This window comes from Chiloscyllium plagiosum, unplaced genomic scaffold, assembly GCF_037043375.1.
Source record: "Chiloscyllium plagiosum isolate Xiang-an unplaced genomic scaffold, Cpla_swu_hap1 HiC_scaffold_9, whole genome shotgun sequence".
Lineage (NCBI taxonomy): Eukaryota > Metazoa > Chordata > Chondrichthyes > Orectolobiformes > Hemiscylliidae > Chiloscyllium > Chiloscyllium plagiosum.
Genome location: NW_028270147.1, coordinates 12,870,211 through 12,891,276, shown reverse-complemented (window position 1 = coordinate 12,891,276; position 21,066 = coordinate 12,870,211). Strand labels below are relative to the sequence as shown.

Below are 21,066 nucleotides of genomic sequence, written 5' to 3'. Positions count from 1 at the left end.
CTAAATTGGAAGGGACTAATTTACTGACAGGGAGATTTGCTCAAGCTGCTCGGGAGAATTTAAACTAGCATGATGGGAGTGTGGGTCCCAGGGAATTAGTGAGGAAAGAGATCAATCTGAGTCTGGTACAGTTGAGAAAAGCAGCCACACAGTCAGGGCAGAGAGGGACAAAGCAGAGAACAATGTAGGACTGATAAATTAAACTGCATTTATTTCAAAGCAAGGGGCCTAACAGGGAAGGAAGATAAACTCAGGACAGGGTATTCCCAGAAATACATCCAAGGAATTATTTGAGTGAAACTGAGAAATACGAAAGGGATGATCACCTTACTGGGATTGTATTATAGACCCCCGAAATGTCAATGGGAAATTCAGAAACAAATTTGTAAAAAGATCTCAGTTACCTGCAAGAATAATAGGGTGTCATGGTAGGGGATTTTAACTTTCCAAATATAGGCTGGGACTGCTATAGAGTTAAGGGTTTAGATGGAGAGGAATTTGTTAAGCATGTACAAGAAAATGTTCTGATTCAGTCTGTGGATGCATCGATGACCAAAGATGCAAAACTTGACCTACTCTTGGGAAATAAGGCAGAGCAGGTGACTGAGGAGTCAGTGGAAGAGCACTTTTGGGCCAGGGACCATTCTATTAGTTTTAAAATAGTGATGGAAAAAGATAGAACAGATCTAAAAGTTGAAGTTCTAAATTGGAGAAAGGCCAATTTTGACGGTATCAGGCAAGAACATTCAAAAGCTGACTGGGGACAGATGTTCACAGGTAAAGGGATGGCTGGAAAATGGGAAGCCTTCAGAAATAAGACAACACGAGTGCAGAGACAATATATTCCTGTTAGGGTGAAAGGAAAAGCTGGTAGGTATAGAGAATGCTGGATGACTAAAGAGGGTTGGGTTAAGAAAAAGGGAGAAGCACATGTCAGGTAAAGACAGGATAGATCAAGTGAATCCTTAAATGTGTATAAAGGCATTACAAGTATACTTAAGAGGGAAATCAGGAGGGCTAAAAGGGAACATGAAATAGTTTTGGCAAATAGGGTTAAGAAGAATCCAGAGTCTTTCCAAATACATTAAGAACAAAAGGGTAACTAGGGAGCAAATACAGCCCCTTAAAAATCAGCAAGGCTGCCTTTGTGTGGAACTGCAGGAGACGGGGGAGATACTAAAAGAGTATTTACTGTGGAAAAGGACGTGGAACATATAGAATCTAGGGAAATAGATGGTGACACCTTGCAAAATGTCCATATTACAGAGAAGGAAATGCTGGATGTCTTGAAACGTATAAAAGTGGATAAATTCCCAGGACTTGATCAGTGTACCCGAGAACTCTATTATCGATAGTCACAGTTGACACGCTGGAAGACTGAAGGATGGCTAACACGGTGTCACTATTTAAGAAAGGTGGTAAGGACAAGCCAGGGAACTACAGACCAGTGAGCCTGACGTCGGTGGTGGGCAAGTTGTTGGAGGGAATCCTGAGGGACAGGATGTCCATGTATTTGGAAAGGCAAGGACTGATTCGGGACAGTCAACATGGCTTTGTGCGTGGGAAATCATGTCTCACAAGCGTGATTGAGTTTTTTGAAGAGGTAACTAAGAAGATTGATGAGGGCAGAGAAGTAGATGTGATCTATATGGACTTTAGTAAGGTGTTCGACAAGGTTCCCCATGGGTTAGATCTCATGGAATACTGGAAGAACTAACCATTTCGTTACAGAACTGGCTCAAAGTTAGAAGACAGAGGGTTGTGGTGGAGGGTTGTTATTCAGACTGGAGGCCTGTGACCAGTGGAGTGCCACAAGGATCAGTGCTGGGTCCTCTACTTTTTGCCATTTACATAAATGATTTGGATGCGAGCATAAGAGGTACAATTAGTAAGTATGCAGATGACACCAAAATTGGAGGTGTAGTGGACAGTGAAGAGGGTTACCTCAGATTACAATGGGATCTTGATCAGATGGGCCAATGGACTGAGAAGTGGCAGATGGAATTCAATTTAGCTAAATGCGAGGTGCTGCATTTTGGGAAAGCAAATCTTAGCATGACTTATACACTTAATGGTAAGGTCCTAGGTAGTGTTGCTGAACAAAGAGACCTTGGAGTGCAGGTTCATAGCTCCTTGAAAGTGGAGTCACAGGTAGATAGGATAGTGAATGTGGCGTTTGGTATGCTTTCCTTTATTGGTCAGAGTATTGAGTACAGGAGTTGGGAGGTCATGTTGCGACTGTACAGGTCATTGGTTAGGCCACTACTGGAATATTGCGTGTAATTCTGGTCTCCTTCCTATCAGAAAGATGTTTTGAAACGTGAAAGGGTTCAGAAAAGATTTACAAGGATGTTGCCAGGATTGGAGGATTTGAGCTATAGAGAGAGGTTGAACAGGCTGGGGTTGTTTTCCCTGGAGCGTCGGAGGCTGAGGGGTGACCTTATAGAGGTTTACAAAATTATGAGGGGCGTGGATAGGATGAATAAACAGTCTTTTCCCTGGGATCGGGGAGTCCAGAATTAGAGGGCATAGGTTTAGGGTGAGAGGGGAAAGATATAAAAGAGACCTAAGGGGCAACTTTTTCACACAGAGGGTGGTACGTGTATGGAATGAGCTGCCAGAGGAAGTGGTAGAGGCTGGTACAATTGCAACATTTAAGAGGCATTTGGATGGGTATATGAATAGGAAGGGTTTGGAGGGATATGGACCAGGAGCTGGCAGGTGGGACTAGATTGGGTTGGGATATCTGGTCGGCGTGGACAGGTTGGACCGAAGGCTGTTTCCATACTGTACGTCTCTATGACTATACACTTAATAGTAAGGTCCTAGGGAGTGTTGCTGAACAAAAAGACCTTGGAGTGCAGGTTCAGAGCTCCTTGAAAGTAGAGTCGCAGGTAGATAGGATAGTGAAGAAGGCTTTCCTTTATTGGTCAGAGTATTGAGTACAGGAGTTGGGAGGTCATGTTACGGCTGTACAGGACATTGATTTGGTCACTTTTGGAACATTGCGTGCAATTCTGGTCTCCATCCTTTGGAAGGATGTTGTGAAACTTGAAAGGGTTCAGAAATGATTTACAATGGTGTTGCCGGAGTTGTAGGATTTGAGCTATAGGGAGAGGTTGAATAGACTGGGGCTGTTTTCCCTGGAGTGTCAGAGGCTGAGGGGTGACCTTCTAGTTGTTTATAAAATGAGAGGCATGGATAGGATAAATTGACAAGGTCCTTTCCCTGGAGGAGTCCAGAAGTAAAGGGCATAGGTTTAGGGCAAGAGATGCAAGATTTAAGAGACCTAACAGGCAACTTTTTCACCCAGAGGGAGGTACGTGTATGGAATGAGCTGCCAGAGGAAGTGGTGGAGGCTAGCACAATTGCAACATTTAAAAGGCATCTGGATGGATATATGAATAGGAAGGGTTTTGGAGGGATATGGGCCGCTGCTGGCAGGTGGGACTAAATTGGGTTGGAATATCTGGTCGGCGTCGACGAGTTGGACTGAAGGGTCTGTTTCTGTGCTGTATATCTCTATGACTCTATCATATGTATTTAAATCATTATGAATAAAGTATGCCCAGCTCCCTTTTCTCTCTGGCTGTCTTTCTGAAAATTCACATATCCTGAAAATTATTTCCCAGATCTGATCTCCTTGTAACCATGTCTCCCTGTTGGCTACAAACTTATATCCATTAACCACTACTTGTGCCAGGAAGTTATTTGTTCTGCAAATGAACATTTCAGTAAGGAGCCTTTGACTTTGCCCTTTTTTCATCTTTTTTTTAAAAAGAGGTTTGTAAGCTAACATAAATGTATCCATACTTTATGCATAATAAGTAAATTCTGAGAACGCACCTCCATCTTCCAGCGGCCTTTTCTGTCCGCCATATCCATAGTCTGATGTATTTACTGTGGTAGCTGTGTCCCCACCAATTTTTGCTGCAATCTGTGGAAAAAACATAACTGCAAATTTGTATTTTTAGGTCATAAGTATACAAAATCCTCCAGTCCCTACCTCACACCACAGCTCTGCAGAAATTCCAAAACAAAGCAACTTGTTTGTTCTATTTCAATGAAACTGGCTCAGGATTATGCGATAAAAAAGTGGACACTGCCAATGACACACTCACTCCACAAATAAAAATGTTGAGCTGCAGGGGTAGGAGGAAATGGGGGAAAAGAAAATATTAAATGGATAAGAAGGAATTTATCCCTTTCATTTTTACCTTACTTCTGATGTTACTTGTACTCAAAGCTAAACAATTAATAATGGACATTTCTCACAGCACAGTTTTAATTTCAAAAATTTCAGAAATTGCTAGAACTCAGGAAGTCTGACAGCATCTGTGGAGAGGAAACAGTTAATGCTTCTGGTCCCTTCCTGCTTTGAAGAAGAATCGCTGGTGCCAAAATGGCAATTTCCAACAATTTCTGATCTCGAGCATTCACAGTTCTTGGATTTTGTGCTTCAATTTCTGATGCTCGGTACCTGAGAACCCCTGTAAATGATGAAATTCGCACGTGCAGAGCCTACTTAAAAACAGGTTAAAAATTGCGGATATTCAATTTGGGTCCATGGATATTAATTTTAGTCGTTAGCTTACTTTTTGTCATGGATAACAAATTTGTAATTTGTGATTTTGAGAATAAAGTGGATTTACTGTTATATGCACGATTATTCAAGGTTTGCGTGAAGATTTGTACCTCGGGTGCAAGTCGTCATAGTTGTGGGTATGTTCGCTGAGCTGGGAAGTTGATTTGCATAAGTTTCGTCCCCTTTCTAGGTGAAACCTTCGGTGCTTTGGAGCCTGCTGCATACCCACAACTACAGCAATTCATGATAATTGTTAGGAATATCCAAAGGCACTGGCAATTGCTATGGGACAGAACAATCCACTTTGATTAAGATATGAGGCAGAAATCCATGTTCTAAAATTGATGGTCTTTGCTTTTGATCTGGCTAAAGAAATCTTACTGACCATAGTCTGATACTTCAATGGAGATTTAATGCAGACATTAACTGAGACATTGGATGGTATTCCTTAATTTCTACTAACAATTTTGAAGACATTTACATATCCATTTTTGGACAAATACTTACATTCTACACAATAATTCTAATGCATCATCAAAATGTTCAGAATAGGACATATTCTCAGAATAGTAGGAAAGGTGTATATTGAAAAACTACTTCAGAACAGTCACATCAGACATGAAACGTTAAGTCTATTTCTCTCTATAAATTCTACGGGACTTGCTGAGTACCTCAAACATTTTCTGTTTTTATCACAGAACCATAGCAACTCCCAACAGACTAACGCTATCAGTGTTTCTCCTCAAAATCCGCAACTCTGAAAATCAAACTAATGGCTTTTCTTGACTCTTCAGTACCATATCACTAAACTGTACTACAAAATATATACAGGACATAGAACATTGAATACAGTGGGGAACAGGCCCTTTGGCCCTCGATACTCCGTCAATCTGTGAACAAATCTGAGCCCATCACCCTACACTATCCCATCATCCATACGCTTAACCAAACTGTTTAAATGCCCCTAGTGTGGCTGAGTAGACTACATTGATAGACAGTGCATTCCACACCCTTACCACTCTGAGCAATGAGCCTGCCCCTGACATCTATCAACCCCTCAATTTGCAGCAATGTCCCCTCGTACAAGCAGATGTCATCATTCTTGGAAAAAGACTCACCATCCCACCCTATTTAATGCTTTGATCACCTCTTAAGTCTCTATTAAATCCCCTCTTAGCTGCCTTCTCTCCATGAGAACAGACCCAAGTCCCTTAGCCTTTCCTCATAAGACCTTCGTTCCAGACCAGGCAACATCCTGGTAAATCTCCTCTGCACCTTTTCCAATGCTTCCACATCCTTTTTGTAATGTCATGTCCCCTCTTTGTTCTTCTTAACTCTCTTGAAATCCTTCCTAGCTACACTAACACTCCATCGCCTTATCTGATCCATCTCACTTCAATGTCACATAAGCCTCCCTCTTCTGCTTAACAAGAATTACAATTTCTTAAGTAAACCACGGTTCCCTAATCACTTCCTCCCTGCCTGACAGGGACATACCTATCAAAGACACACAATATCTGTTCCTTAAACCAGGCTCCACATTTCGACTGTCCCATCTCCTGCATTTTGCTGCCCGCTTCTCGGCCTCTTAAGTCTTGCCTAATCGCATTATAATTGCCCTTTCCCCACTGATAGTTCTTGCCACGTGACATGTATCTACACCCCTTTCCATCACTAAACTACATAACCAAGTTATGGTTACTCTCTCCAAAGTGCTCTCCAAAGCACCTGGTCTGGCTCATCAAGTACCAGATCCAGTGTGGCCTCTTGACAGCCCTTTGACACACAGTCAAGAAACCCTCCTGCACACATTGGACTAAATCTGCTCCATCCGACATACTAGAGTTAGAGAATTTCCAGTCAATATTGGGGAAGTCAAAGCCCCCATTATGACCACCCTGTTCCTTTCACTGCTGCCCAGAATCAATTTGCCAATCCTCTCCTCCACATCTCTGGAAATTTGTGGAGGCCGATAAAAAAAACTCCCAGCAGCGTGACTCTTCCTCTCCTGTTTCTAACCTCAGCGCATACCACCTCAGTAGACGAATCCTCATCAAACATTCTTTCAGCGAACCATTATACTGTCCTTGACTAACAAAGCCACACCCCCCTCTTTACCACCTTACCTGATCTTCATGAAAGATCTAAATCCTGGAGCCTGCAATAGCCATTTCCTGACCTTGCACTATCCATGTCTCAGAAATGGCCACAACATCAAAGTCCCAGGTACATATCCATGCTGCAAGCTCACCTACCTTATTCCGGATACTCCTAGCATTGAAGCAGACACCCTTCACACCAGCTTGCTGTCTGCCAGCACAATCTTGTCCTTGTCTTCTCTACTCTCATTCTGTGTACTGGAATTACAACACAGGTTCCCATTCCCCTGCTGAGCTAGTTTAAACCCACCCAAATAGTACTGGCAAATTTCCCATCCAGGATATTAGTACCCCTCTGGTTCAAGTGAAGACCGTCCTGTTTATAGAGATCCCACCTTCCCCAGAATAAGCCCCAATTATCCATAAACCGGAAACCCTCCCTCCTGCACAATCCCTGCAGTCACATGTTCAGCTGATAGCTCTTCCTGTTCTTCACCTCACTATCACATGGCATGGGTAACAATCCAGAGGTAACAACTCTTTGTTTTTGCTCTCAGCTTCCACAGTAGCTCTCTGAAATCCTGCCTTACATCCCTATCCCTCTTTCCACCTATCTCGTTGGTACCTTTGTGGAATAAGACTTGGGGCTGGTCACCCTCTCAATTCAAGACCCCAAAGACACAATCCAAGACATCACGGACCCTGGCACTTGGGAGGCAACACACCAACCGTGAGTCTCTTCCATTCCCAACAAACCTCCTATCTGACCCTCTAACTATGGAGTCCCCAATGACTAACACTCTCCTCCTTTTCCCCCTTCCCTTGTGCAACAGGGACAGACTCTGTGCCAGAGACCTATTCCCCAGTGCATGCCCCGATAAGTCGTTCCTTCCAACAGTATCCAAAACGGGGAATTACCACAGGGGATCCCTGCACTGATTGTGTTTTCCCCCTTCTAACAGTTACCCAGCCTTCTTCATGTCTAGGAGTAACTAGAACCTGTAAATCTTATCTATCACAGACTCTGCCTCCCAAATGATCTGAAGTTCATCTAGCTCCCCAACGCGGTCTTGGAGAAGCGAGAGTTGGGTGCACTTCCCGCAGATGTACTTGGATGGGACAGTAATGGCGTCGCTCACTCCTACCATCATGCAGAAGGAACATTCCTCTCCCTGCACTGCCATTCCTGCTAGCGCCCTAATCAGAAAGTAAAAAACAGAGAAGCTTACATGATGTGTCCCTGGTGTATAAGGTTAGAGGTGGAGGATGGGTGGGAGGCCCTACAAGGGTTGGGTCTCGGGTTTAGAAAACACTCACTTATATAGCTGAGGGGGGAAAAAAAAAGTCCCTCCTTTCCCAGAAACCTCTGCTCTCCAAAGTGCTGTTGCTGCTTAAAGTTTTAAATCAGTGACTCACCTTTCCCAACAGACTCCTGGCTCATTATGGGTTACAATTCTGTTTCTGCATTTCATCACCCAATGCCAGTAAATCACAAAAGCACATATCTAAACTTCAGCCTTCCACAGCATCAATTTGCTCAAATTAAGCATTAAGTTTCAAACCAAGATATTGTCAAAGGATGCCATGGATTATGGAAACTTTAATCCATCCGTGTAGCTCGTGCACTGAAATTTAAGTCTGACCCATGTTTAAAATTTACTCCCCACGGGAAACTTTGTATTCAAGCATGGTTTTCACCTGAGAACATTTTCAAAAAAAAGTCAGACTAGAACAGCTAACATTTGTCCTTATTTTAAAAAACCAAATTCAGAAGCCTACTGTGTACATAGAGAGTTAAAGAGGATGAGAGAAAGCCAATGTGGAGTACCTGTATGGTGTCAGGCAATTTTAATATTCAAAAATGGTAATAGTAACATGTACTCAGTCGGCCTGGCTGTCTCTGTAGATTGAGCAACGGTCAACATTTCAGGCTTATGATTAGAACTGAAAAGTATCTCTCTGCACAGATCTAGTCTGACCCCTTGAATGTTTTCTATATTACTTGTTTTTAACTCAGTTCTCCAGCATCTTTTTTTCACATTTAGAATTCTAACACATTCTCGCCTTCTTTGACAGCTTATAGAAATGGCTTCTTTGGACATATAGTCACGTAACTGTATTAAATCAAGAAAATCAAAAATTCTCAACACAAAACTTACTGAAGGTACTGATATTTGGATTCACAGAATCTGATTAGATTAGATTAGATTCCCTGTAGTGGGGAAACAGGCCCTTTGGCCCAAAACGTCCAAATCTACTCCGAAGAGTAACCCAGCCAGGCCCATTTCCCTCTGACTAACGCACCTAACCTATGGGCAATTTAGCATGGCCAATTCACCTGAACTGCTTTGGAGTGTGGCAGGAAACCGGAGCACCCAGAGGAAACCCACACAGACACAGGGAGAATGTACAAACTCCACACAGACAGTCACATGAGGCTGGAATCAAACCTGGGACCCTGGTGCTGTGAGGCAGCAGTGCTAACCACTGAGCCACTGTGCTGCCCCAGAGTCTCAGAAACAGACCCTTCGGTCCAACTCGTTCATGTCGACTAAAGATACTAAACTAGTTCAGTCCCATTTCCCAGTACTTGGCCCATATCCCTCTAAACTCTTCATATTTATATGCCCATCCAGATGCCTTCTAATGCTGTAATTGGAGCAGCCTCCACCACTTCCTCTGGCAGCGCATTCCATACACGCACCACCCTCTGCGTGAAAGTTAGCCCCTTAGGTCCCTTTTAAATCTTTACCTTCTCACCCTAAACCTATGCCCTCTAGTTCTGGACTCCCCCACTCTAGGGAAAAATACCTTGTCTATTTATCCTATCCATGTCCCTCATTCTGTTATAAACCTCTATAAGGTCACCCTTCAGCCTCCGACGCTCCAGGCAAAACAGCCCCAACCTACTGAGCCTCTTTGTATAGCTCAAAACCTACAACCCATGGCAACGTCTTTGTAAATATTGTCTGAAACCTTTCAAGTTTGCCAACATCCTTCTGATTGGTAGGAGACCAGAATTGCATGCAATATTCCAAAAATGGCCCGACCAATGTCCTGTACAGCCACAATATAACCTCCCAATTCCTATATTCAGTGCTCTGACCAATAAAGAGAAGCATACCAAACACCTTCTTCACTACCCTACCTGCCTGAGACTCCACTTTCAAGGAACTATGAACCTACACTCCAAGGTCTTTGTTCAACAACACTCCCCAGGATCTTACCATTGAGTGTATAAATCCTGCTCTAATTTGCTTTTCCAAAATGCAGCACCTCTCATTTAGCTCAATTAAACGCCATCTGCCACTCAGATTGATGAAGATCAGATTGTACTGAGGTAACCTTCTTTGCTGTCCACTACACATCCAATATCGGTGTAATCTGCAAAATTATTAACTTATACCTCCTATGTTCACATCCAAATCATTTATATAAATAACAAAAAATGACTTACATTTTATTGTGGAGAAACTGTTAAGGCGTCAGTTTTTTGCACTGCAAATATCCACCTGCTCTTTTGTTATGTCAAAACATTTAGTCTCAGGCACGATGGTGACAGACTAGCTAATCATTGAACATTTAAGTGAATTTAAACCCACCTGAAAATACAGCTTTCAGATAAATCAAGTACAACTGGCTTTATCATAAAGTAAGGGGTTTCAATCTTGTCACAAACCTTTCAAGACTATTCTCAGTTGCTGAGTAACATGTCTTGGTTTAGAAGGATACCATGCACTTGACTCAAGAAGAGAGTGCAGTACTGAGGTAGATTAGAGTATACGGCAAATTTTCAGACCTTAGGGCCTTGGCAGCTGTAAACAGAGCCTTCACTCATGCAGTGAACATAACCAAAAATGCTAAGTCTAGAAATGAAAAACATGGGTTGCCGGACTGGAGGAGGTTACAGTGACAAACAGGGAGCAAGGGCACGGAGATATTTGAAGAGAGATTAGAATTTTAAGACAAAGGCGTCACTTTTCCAGCAGGCAATATAGGGTCAGCAAACACATGGCTGATTGGTGAACAGGACTTTGTCAAGAGTTGGAATACAGGCAACTTCAAATTTGTGGAGAGCATAATTCGGGAAATTGGCCAGATATGTATAGAAATGTATAGTTATGTGTAGAGTCAACAAAGACATGGATGATTATTTCAGCAGATGAACAGAGTCAGACAAAATGAAATAGATCAAATCAGAATCATTTTGTAACAACGACTAGATGCGGATAGAAGCTCATCTCAGGGTAAATGCAACAAGGTGAAGGTGGCTATTTAGACAAGAAACATGAGAGTGAGGGTGGGTGTTAGAGTGGGTGATGATTCAGTGAATGAGATTGAACCAGTCACACACCTCCTCGCTTCCCTAAAAAAACCCATCTACAAAGAACCAGTTAGGAAGGAAGTGGAAAAATGTTAAGAGTTTTGTTCATGTCAGCAATCTGAAGCAATGGGAGGCAGTACCAACAAGCAAGCACCGTTCATAATATCAACCACCATGGGAACTGGGTGGTCAAGAATTCAGTGGGGGCAGGATTCAATGGGTAGGTTGAGGGGTTTACGCACAGGCTAAGCACATTTTGGGCACAAAGGGAGATCAAAAACAAAACAGAGAAAGACATAACTTTGCAGTGAAACCATGAGACCCAAAAGGCTAGAGGGAGCAAAGCATTAGGCAATCATTTATCTTAACTAATTTTAACACAAGACATTAAAAGAGTGCATGGCCTCTTTTACTTGAAGAAGACAAGAATGGTTATGAGCAAAATTATGTAAATTGGGGAATTTTATCACTGTGAACAGCTGCAAAAATGCTGGGACTGTTGTATTTCAACTATCAGCCTCTCATGTCTTGGGTAGTTTCATTTGAAAAAATTATATTTTTAAACAATAAAATGAAATCAAAGAACCAAAAGAAACAGGCTTCTAGTTATTGAGGTAGAAAGGGTGGTGAAGGCAGCCTTTGGTATGCTTTCCTTTGTTAGTCAGACTATAGAGTATAGGAGATGAGAGGTCATGTTGCGGCTGCCCAGAACTAGACGGCATAGGTTTAGGGTGAGACGGCAAAGATGTAAAAGAGACCTAAGGCGCAACTTTTTCACGCAGAGGATGGTGTATGTGTTACGAAAGGAGCTGCCAGAGGAAGTGGAGGAGGCTGGTACAATTACAGCATTAAGACGACAACTGAATGGGTATATAAATAGGAAGTGTTTAGAGGGATATGGGCCAAGTGCTGGCAAATGGAACTAGATTAGGTTAGGCTTTTTGGTCGGCATGGATGGGTTGAACCGAGGGTCTGTTTTTGTGCTGTACATCTTTATGACTAAGGAAGGGGCAAAATAACAAGCGACTGCCTGCAATTTAAAACAAACTGCAGGGAAAAAGGAATTGAGAGATTACAAAATTCAAATCTGGGATTAGCTGTTAAAACAAACCTAATCATATTTCCAAGATTGACTCATGTCTCACAAACTTGATTGAGTTTTTTTGAAGTAGTAACAAAGAAGATTGATGAGGGCAGAGTGGTAGATGCGATCTATATGGACTTCAGTAAGGCGTTCGTCAAGGTTCCCCATGGGAGACTGGTTAGCAAGGTTAGATCTCATGGAATACAAAGGGAGAACTCATCATTTGGATACAGAACTGGCTCAAAGGTAGAAGACAGAGGGTGGTGGTGGAGGGTTGTTTTTCAAACTGAAGGCCTGTGACCAGTGGAGTGCCACAAGGATCGGTGCTGGGTCAACAACTTATTTATATAAATGATTTGGACATGAGCACAAGAGGTTTAGTTAGAAAGCTTTCTGGTGACACCAAAATTGGAAGTGTAGCAGACAGCGAAGAAGGTTACTTCAGATTACAACAGGATCTTGATCAGATGGGCCAGTGGGCTGAGAAGTGGCAGATGGAATTCAATTTAGATAAATGCGAGGTGCTGCATTTTGGGAAAGCAAATCTTAGCACGACTTATACACTTAATGGTAAGGTCCTAGGTAGTGTTGCTGAACAAAGAGACCATGGAGTGCAGATTCATAGCTCCTTGAAAGTGGAGTCACAGGTAGATAGGATAGTGAAGGCAGCGTTTGGTATGCTTTCCTTTATTGAGTATAGGAGTTGCGAGGTCATGTTGCGGCTATACAGGTCATTGGTTAGTCCACTGTTGGAACATTGCATGCAATCGGAAAGATGTTGTCAAACTTAAAGGAGTTCAGAAAAGATTTACAAGGACGTTGCGAGGTTTGGAAGATTTGAACTATAGGGAGAGGTTGAATCGTCTAGGGCTGTTTCCCCTGGAGTGTCGGAGACTGAGGGGTCACCTTACAGAAGTTTATAAAATCATGAGGGACATGGATAGGATGAATAGACAAAGTCATTTCCCTGGGATGGGGGAGTCCAGAACTAGAAGGGCATAGTTTTAGGGTTAGAGGGACATAGGTTTAGGGTGAGAGGGGAAAGATATGAGAGACCTAAGGGGCATATATAGGGATAACAGTTGGTATGAACAGTGATTGGCAAGGAGTTTAACCCTTGCTCAAGTATCCTCAATCTGATTTCTTATACACATCTCAGTTGAGTGGTAGTCAAGAGAAAGCTGAGGAATATTTCTGATCAAGTGGTTGAGAGTTGAAAGGCAAATTCGTATGAGATTTAATTTTGTGTTCACTTGACTATGAAATGTTGAGCTTCACTTGGCATGAGGATACAACTTACGCAACAATTCCACATTGCTGCATCAAACAGGAGCACCTTGAATCTGCTCCGCCTTCCTTCATGGCTGATCTGGCCTCTGATCGAATTTCCCACCCTTGATCTCTCTATAACCTTGTGTTTTAAATAAATGCCTTTTTCTTTGTTAAAGTTTAAAGCAGCATCAGCACGGGAAGGTGAGGAGAAAATTATTACTGAATCAGTAAATAGCTCAATTAGAAAACTTTCACCTGCACGCACCCCATTCTTTTCACTATTTGTAACATCAAGACGCTTGCGCGCTGAGTTCTCTTCTTCACAATCCATCACTGGGTCTCAAATCTGATTGCAATTAGCGAAGCATGGATTTTTTTTAAGCTTAATGACGGTGTTGTGGGGAGAAAGAGGAGGGGGGGGGGGGGGAAGATCGCCGTAGCCCACGTTACTTCAGAGGCGAGAGGCTGCTTTCTGCTTTAAGTCAGTACAGTACTGTACGAAGTCATGAAATGGGACATCAGGTTTCCCTGTATTCGAGCAGAGGCAGAGAGCGCGATTTTAACAAAGAGTTGGGGGGGAGGGCAACATGTGCTGGAGAAACCCAGGTCGGAGAACGGGAATATCAGATCTGAAACAGCCTGAAAATGTAACAGGAGAACAGGGGGAGGGGGAGAAGAGAGAGAGAGAGAAAGAGGCGGGACTCGATTTGACAAAGAAGCCCCGCCAGATGAGCGGGCGCGGGGGACAGAAGGTAATAAACTGGCCGGCCGCTTCCCGTCCTCCCACTCACTCCACTTTACAACCGATCGGTGCCGGCTGAGACACCGCGGGCCGAGACTCTCCGCGTCGTTTGGTCGCCCCGTCCAGGCCGTCCCACGCGCCCCACAACCGGAGACACTTCAGCACGAGGCCCAGGCCCCGGCCCCACCCCCACCCCGAGGCAAAGGGGCCTTCTACCCGCCCCGCCGGCCCAGGCCTGCCCGCCCTCCGGGGCTGAGGTAAACGGCGAGCGCGGCGCTCTCCCACCTGCCTCGCCCGCTGAAGGGCGTCGGCGAAAGCGTCGTTCTTGAAGCCGCCGGCACCTCCAGGCCCGCCGCCGCCGCCGCCGCCTCCTGCCGCTCCTCCACCACCACCACCGCCGCCGCCGCCACCGCCGCCAGCTGCAGGGCCAGCACCGCCGCTTGCTCCGCCGCCACCGCCGCTAGCACCACCGCCTAACGTGCTGGGAGGCGCCACTGCTGAATATTCGGCCATCTTTTTCTGGGGTTTTTTTTTTCTCTCGCTCTCTGTGAGAGGAAACGAGGCCTCGGCACGGACCCGGGAGGAACTGGTCCAAAATGGCCGACACACTAAAGAAGGCAGGGCGGAGAAGCCGCGGACTAACTCTCGCGATACTTCGGACCCGGGCTCGGGACCAACGGCAAAGGGGGCGTGGCTAATGCTGAACGTGGCCGCGTCAGCGCGAATGGGGGGGGCGGCCAGAACTGGGCGTGGTTTCTTCGTGATGTGGGCGGGGCTAGTCTGAAATGGGCGTTACTTAAAACACAGACCATCACAGCACATTGCAGACCCTTCGGCCCACAATGTTCGGTCGACCTGTGGAACCAATCTGAAGCCCATCTAACCAACACTATTCCATTCTTGTCCATATGTTTATCTAATAACCATGTAAATGACTGAAAGTTGGCGAGCCAACTACTGTCGCAGTACTTTCCTGAAGAAGGGCTCATGCCCGAAACGTCGATTCTCCTGTTCCTTGGATGCTGCCTGACCTGCTGCACTTTTCCAGCAACACATTTTCAGCTCTGATCTCCAGCATCTGCAGTCCTCACTTACTACCGTCGCAGGCAAGGTGTTCCACACCCCATTGTTCTCTGAGCAAAGAAACTCTGACATCTGTCCTTTCTGTCCCAAGCACTGAGGATGTCACCTAGACAGGGGACGAAACGTCTGCAACACAAATTCCCAGCTGGCGAACAGAACCACAACACAAGCACTCGAGCTACAAATTTTCTCACAAACTTTGTCCTTTCTCTAGTCACCCCTCAATTTAAAGCTATGTCCCTTTGTGCTATCCATCACTGTCCGAGGCAAAAGGCTCTCACTGTCCACCATATCTAACCCTCTGATTACCTTATATGTCTCAATGAAGTCACCTCTCAACATTCTCTCTAATAAAGTCCCTCTGCTATTCCTCATATGACCTTCCCTCCATACCAGGCGACATCCTAGTAAATCTCCTCTGCTCCCTTTCCAAAGCTTCCACATCCTTTCTACATGCAGTAACCAGAAGTGTACACAATACTCCAAGTGCAGTCGCACCAGAGTTGTGTACACGCGCAGCATGATCTCATGGCTCCAAACTTCAATCCCTCTACCAATAAAATCTAACACGCCATATGCCTTCTTAACAACCCTATCGACCTGGGTGGCAACTTTCAGGGATCTATGTACATAGACACCAAGATCTCTCTGCTCAGTTACACTACCAAGAATCTTACCATTACCCTGGTACTCTTTATTCCTGTTGCTCCTTCCAAAGTGAATCACCTCACATTTTTCCACATTAAACTGAATTTGCCACCTCTCAGCTCAGCTCTGTAGCCTATCTATGTCCCTCTGTAACCTACAATATCCTTTAGCACTATCCACAACTCCACTGACCTTAGTGTCATCTGCAAATTTACTAACTGAAGTGGGAGATGGCATGGGGTAGGGTGACACTAGGCACATGGACACACAAGATGGCCACTGAGCCATAAGTTGGCCATTTGACACACAAGATGGCCGCCAGATCACACTATGGAGAGAGACAGCAGAGCAAACATAGATACTGCCTGGGGCCACCAGAATGCCAATACAATGCACTCACAACCTAGTTTAAGGCAGGTAGAGGAAAGAATACACATGAGTAGAATATACTTCCCACCTAAGTGTCTGGGTCCAGCCAACATCTTTGATAGAAATGCTAACTTTTTGAAACGTGCGAATAGCCAGGACTGCAGTAATTGTCCTTCTCAGGAAGAGCAATTAGCATCCATTACTACAGCAATGGACTTCCGTGCAGACATTGAAACTGACAATGTCTGCACTGAAACTGACAATGACCGCACTGAAATTAACAAAGGTTGTGCTGGAACTGACAATGACTGCACCGAAATGATCATCAAATGTTTACAATAAACAAACTATGTTACAGAGACAAGAACCTCATCACTGACCTATTATATTACAAAATGTATAAAAATATCTTGACATGTGCTCCGGGTTGAGAGTAGACTTGCAGCTGACCACTGCACCGTTAGTGTCTTTTTCTCTCCGGAACTCCGGTATTTCCTTGAAAAATAAACTCTGTTGTTGAACCACAATTCTGATTCTGAGGCTGGTGATTTTCCCCACAACATAACCTACCCTTCTATGCCCTCATTTAGGTCATTTATAAAAATGACAAACAGTAGTGGCTCCAAAACGGATCCTTGCAGTACATGACTGGTAACTGAACTCCAGGATGAACATTTCCCATCAACCAGCACCACACTCCTCCTGTTTGGATACCACTGTGTCACCGACTCTAATGGGTCTTCTTTCAGCTAGCCAACTTCTGATCCAAAACGTTAAATCACTCTCAATCCCATGCATCCATTTTTTGTGCAATAGCCTACCGTGGGGAACTTTATCAAACCCCTTACTGAAATCGATATACACCATATCAACCGCTTTACCCTCATCCAACTATTTGGTCACCATCTCAAAGAACTCAATAAGGTTTGTGAGGCACAACCTACCCTTCACAAAACCATGCTGGCTATCCCTAATCAATGTATTTCTTTATGGATGATTATAAATCCTATCTCTTATAAACTTTTTCAACACTTTACCCACAACTGAAGTAAGGCTCACAGGTCTGCAAATACCAGGGTTGTCTCTACTTCCCATCTTGAACAAGTAGACAACATCTGCTATCCTCCAGTCTTCTGGCACTATTCTTGTAGACAATGACGACATAAAGATCAAAGCCAAAGGCTCTGCAATCTCTTCTCTGGCTTCCCAGAGAATCATAGGATAAATCCCATCCCATCCAGGAGATTTATCTATTTTCACACTTTCCAGAATTGCTAACATCTCTTTGTGAACTTCAATCTCATCTAGTCTAGTAGCCTGTATCTCAGTATTCTCCTCGACAACATTGTCTTTTTCTAGTGTGAATACTGACAAAAAATATTCATTTAGTGCTTCCCCTATCTCCTCGGACTCCACGAGCAACTTTCCACTACTATTCTTGATTGGCCGTAATCTTACTCTCGTCATTCTTTTATTCCTGATATACCGATAGAAAGCTTTAGGGTTTTCCTTGGTCCTACCTGCTGGCTCTTCTTAGCTCTCTCTTCATGGGGTGGGTGTGGTTTTCCAGTGGGCGGGGGGACTAGCCTGAAAGAGGCATGATTTTCTCAGTGAGGGTTTCTAATCAGAAATGGGGGTGGTTTCATCACAATGTGGAGGGGACTAGTGTGAAATGGGTGTGGTTTCTTCATGTGGGTGGGACTAGTGATGGGTGGGGCTCAGTGTCCCCAGGAAGTGTAGGAACAGGAGTAGGCCATTCAGCCCATTGAGCCTGCTCCACCATTAAATGCCTATCTCAATATCTTTGGCCCATTTCTCTTGGACATCACAGCAGCTCAGACAGCATCGATGGAGAGAGAGCATGCTAACATTTTGAGTCTACACTCCATGGCTCCACAGCTGACCTGCTGTGATCTCCAGCATTTATTATTTTCAGTACAGATTCCAGCACCTGCAATAATTTGTTCCTCCCTAATACCTTTGCTTAACAAAAATTTACCTGTCTTAGATTTAAAACTAACGATTGATCCAAATCCTCTATCGTTTATGGAAGAGCACTCCAATCCTCTGTTTGTAGAAGCTCTGGTCCTAATTCTCAGACTATGGTTCCGAGTTCTAGAATCTCCAACATGTAGAAGCAGTTTATCTTTGCAGACCCTGTTTTTTTTCCTGTTAATAGCTTGAAGAATTAAACTTCTAAATTTGAGAGAAAACAGGCCAAATTTGTATAATCTCTCCACATAGGTGTAGTCTACCTATCTTGAAAACCTATACAGTACTCCCTCCAATATGTCCCTCCTAAAGTGTGGTGCCCAGATCTGCTCTCAGTACATCGGTGAGGCTACATATGTATTTTGTGGGCTGTGGTAGGCAGGCCAGCTCAGGTATAACAAGAAAGATAGCATCAAAGCTTTGCAGGGCAGTACCACACTGTCAGGAAGTTAACGAACAAATATTTACTGGAAATAATAAGAGTGGGAAAGGGGGAAGGATAGGAAATCTAAGTGAGAAGAAAGACTAAGACAGCATGGCATGGGAATACTGAGGAGATGAGGCAGAATGAGAGAGGAGTGAGGGACTTTGGAGAGAGAGAAAAATGGAGTGAGAGATAGATTGGCGTGTTGGCTCATAGTCAATTAGGTAATATCCCAGAAACCATTATTATTCTTGCTACATCCTGACCCACTGGGGCCACTGGGAATCAGAGTTGGTGGCACAATGTATACAGCTGAAACTTTATTGCTGGAACAGCACAGCAGGTCAGGCAGCATCTAGGGAACAGAAGATTCGACGTTTCGGGCACATGCCCTTCTTCAGGAATGAGCAGAGAGTGTTCAGCAGGAGAAGATAAAAGGTAGGGAGGAGGGACTTGGAGGAGGGGCGTTGGAAATGTGATAGGTGGAAAGAGGTCAAGGTGAGGGTGATAGGTCGGAGTAGGGTGGAGGCGGAGAGGTCAAGAAGAAGACTGCAGGTCAGGAAGGCGGTGCCGGGTTGGAGGGATTCGGCTGAGACAAGGTGGGGGGAGGGGGGATGAAGAAACTGGTGAAGTCCAAGTATGGACTTGGATTCAGCGATTCAGACATCCGCTGCAGCCGGTGTGGCCTCCTCTATATTGGGGAGACAGGCCGCCTACTTGCGGAGCGATTCAGAGCATCCGCTGCAGCCGGTGTGGCCTCCTCTATATTGGGGAGACAGGCCGCCTACTTGCGGAGCGATTCAGAGCATCCGCTGCAGCCGGTGTGGCCTCCTCTATATTGGGGAGACAGGCCGCCTACTTGCGGAGCGATTCAGAGCCACAGATTCACCTGCACCTCCACCCACATTATCTACTGCATCCGCTGCAGCCGGTGTGGCCTCCTCTATATTGGGGAGACAGGCCGCCTACTTGCGGAGCGATTCAGAGAGCACCTCTGGGCCACCCGGACGAACCAACCCAATCACTCTGTAGCACAGCATTTCAACTCCCCCTCCCACTCCACCGAGGATATGCAGGTCATTGGACTCATCCACCGCCAAACCACAACAACGCGACGGTCGGAGGAGGAACGTCTTATCTTCCGACTGGGAACCCTCCAACCACAGGGGATGAACTTGGACTTCACCAGTTTCTTCATCCCCCCTCCCCCCACCTTGTCTCAGCCGAATCCCTCCAACCCGGCACCGCCTTCCTGACCTGCAGTCTTCTTCTTGACCTCTCCGCCTCCACCCTACTCCGACCTATCACCCTCACCTTGACCTCTTTCCACCTATCACATTTCCAACGCCCCTCCTCCAAGTCCCTCCTCCCTACCTTTTATCTTCTCCTGCTGAACACTCTCTGCTCATTCCTGAAGAAGGGCATGTGCCCGAAACGTCGAATCTTCTGTTCCCTAGATGCTGCCTGACCTGCTGTGCTGTTCCAGCAATAAAGTTTCAGCTTTGATCTCCAGCGTCTGCAGACCTCACTTTCTCCCGGCACAATGTATACAAACAGGAGGAGTTTGGTCTGGGAGTCCTTAACGTTGATTATGGACCCTTTCAAGTCCGATGACAACAGGTCAAATGTAAGCAAAGAAACATCCTGTTGATAACCTCCCACTACCTCCCGCCCTTCTGTCAGCTGATGATCCTCCATGTTGAATACCACTTTGAAGAATTCAGTGAGGGTGGGTAAGCTGTTGAAGGTGGGGAAGCCTCTGAGAGCAGGCGATTGAATGTGTGTGTGAGTGAGTGAGACACAGCCATACACACACATACTCCCCACCTCCTCCCCCCACAAAAATAATTCACAAAGTAAGTGATGGAAGGAGCAAACCCCAGGCGGGAAGTCTGCCAACGCCAACTAGTGGTGTGCCCCACCAGAGGCAAACCAAACAAGGACAATTCCTTAGGTTGGCCACAACCCTTTCCTTGGTGAGCACAATTTTCAGACAAGTTTATTTCTCTTTCCCTTGCATTAACATTGAACATAGAACAGTGCAGCATAGGAACAGGTCCTTCAGCCCATCACCACACTTGTGCTGACCATAATGCCATTCCAAACTAATCCCATTTGCCTGCACATTTCCTAAAATGAAGAGGTAAAATATTCTTTATTATTAAGCTGTTTCGAATTGTCAATTTTTAACTTGCCAATTGTCAACTAATTTCTATTAGTTATTACTCCCGATGCTACGAGCTAATAAGAGCAGGAATAGGAGGGTAGACCAGATGAATGCATGGCTGAAGAGCTGGTGTATGGGTGAAGGATTCACATTTTTGTGTCATTGGAATCTCTTTTGGGGTAGAAGTGACCTGTACAAGAAGGATGGATTGCACCTAAATTGGAAGGGGACTAATATACTGGCAGGGAGATTTGCTTGAGGTGCTCGGGAGGATTTA

General features: G+C 44.8%; 1 protein-coding gene across 3 annotated transcripts in view; it reads right to left on the bottom strand.

The window, feature by feature from the left end:
• fubp1 (far upstream element (FUSE) binding protein 1) overlaps positions 1-14,697 on the bottom strand; it is a 42,677-nt gene extending 27,980 nt beyond the window's left edge. For 2 of the 3 annotated variants that reach the window (XM_087990406.1, XM_087990407.1), the window contains exons 1-2: positions 14,392-14,697; positions 3,847-3,937 (exon numbers count right to left, since the gene is read on the bottom strand). In XM_087990406.1, coding sequence (XP_087846532.1) covers positions 3,847-3,937; positions 14,392-14,619 — 319 coding nt within the window. In that variant the 5' untranslated portion in view covers positions 14,620-14,697. The remainder of the gene's footprint in view (positions 1-3,846; positions 3,938-14,391) is intronic. The other variant, XM_087990405.1, reaches the window with a different exon arrangement.
• Between the last annotated feature and the right edge of the window lie 6,369 nt (positions 14,698-21,066).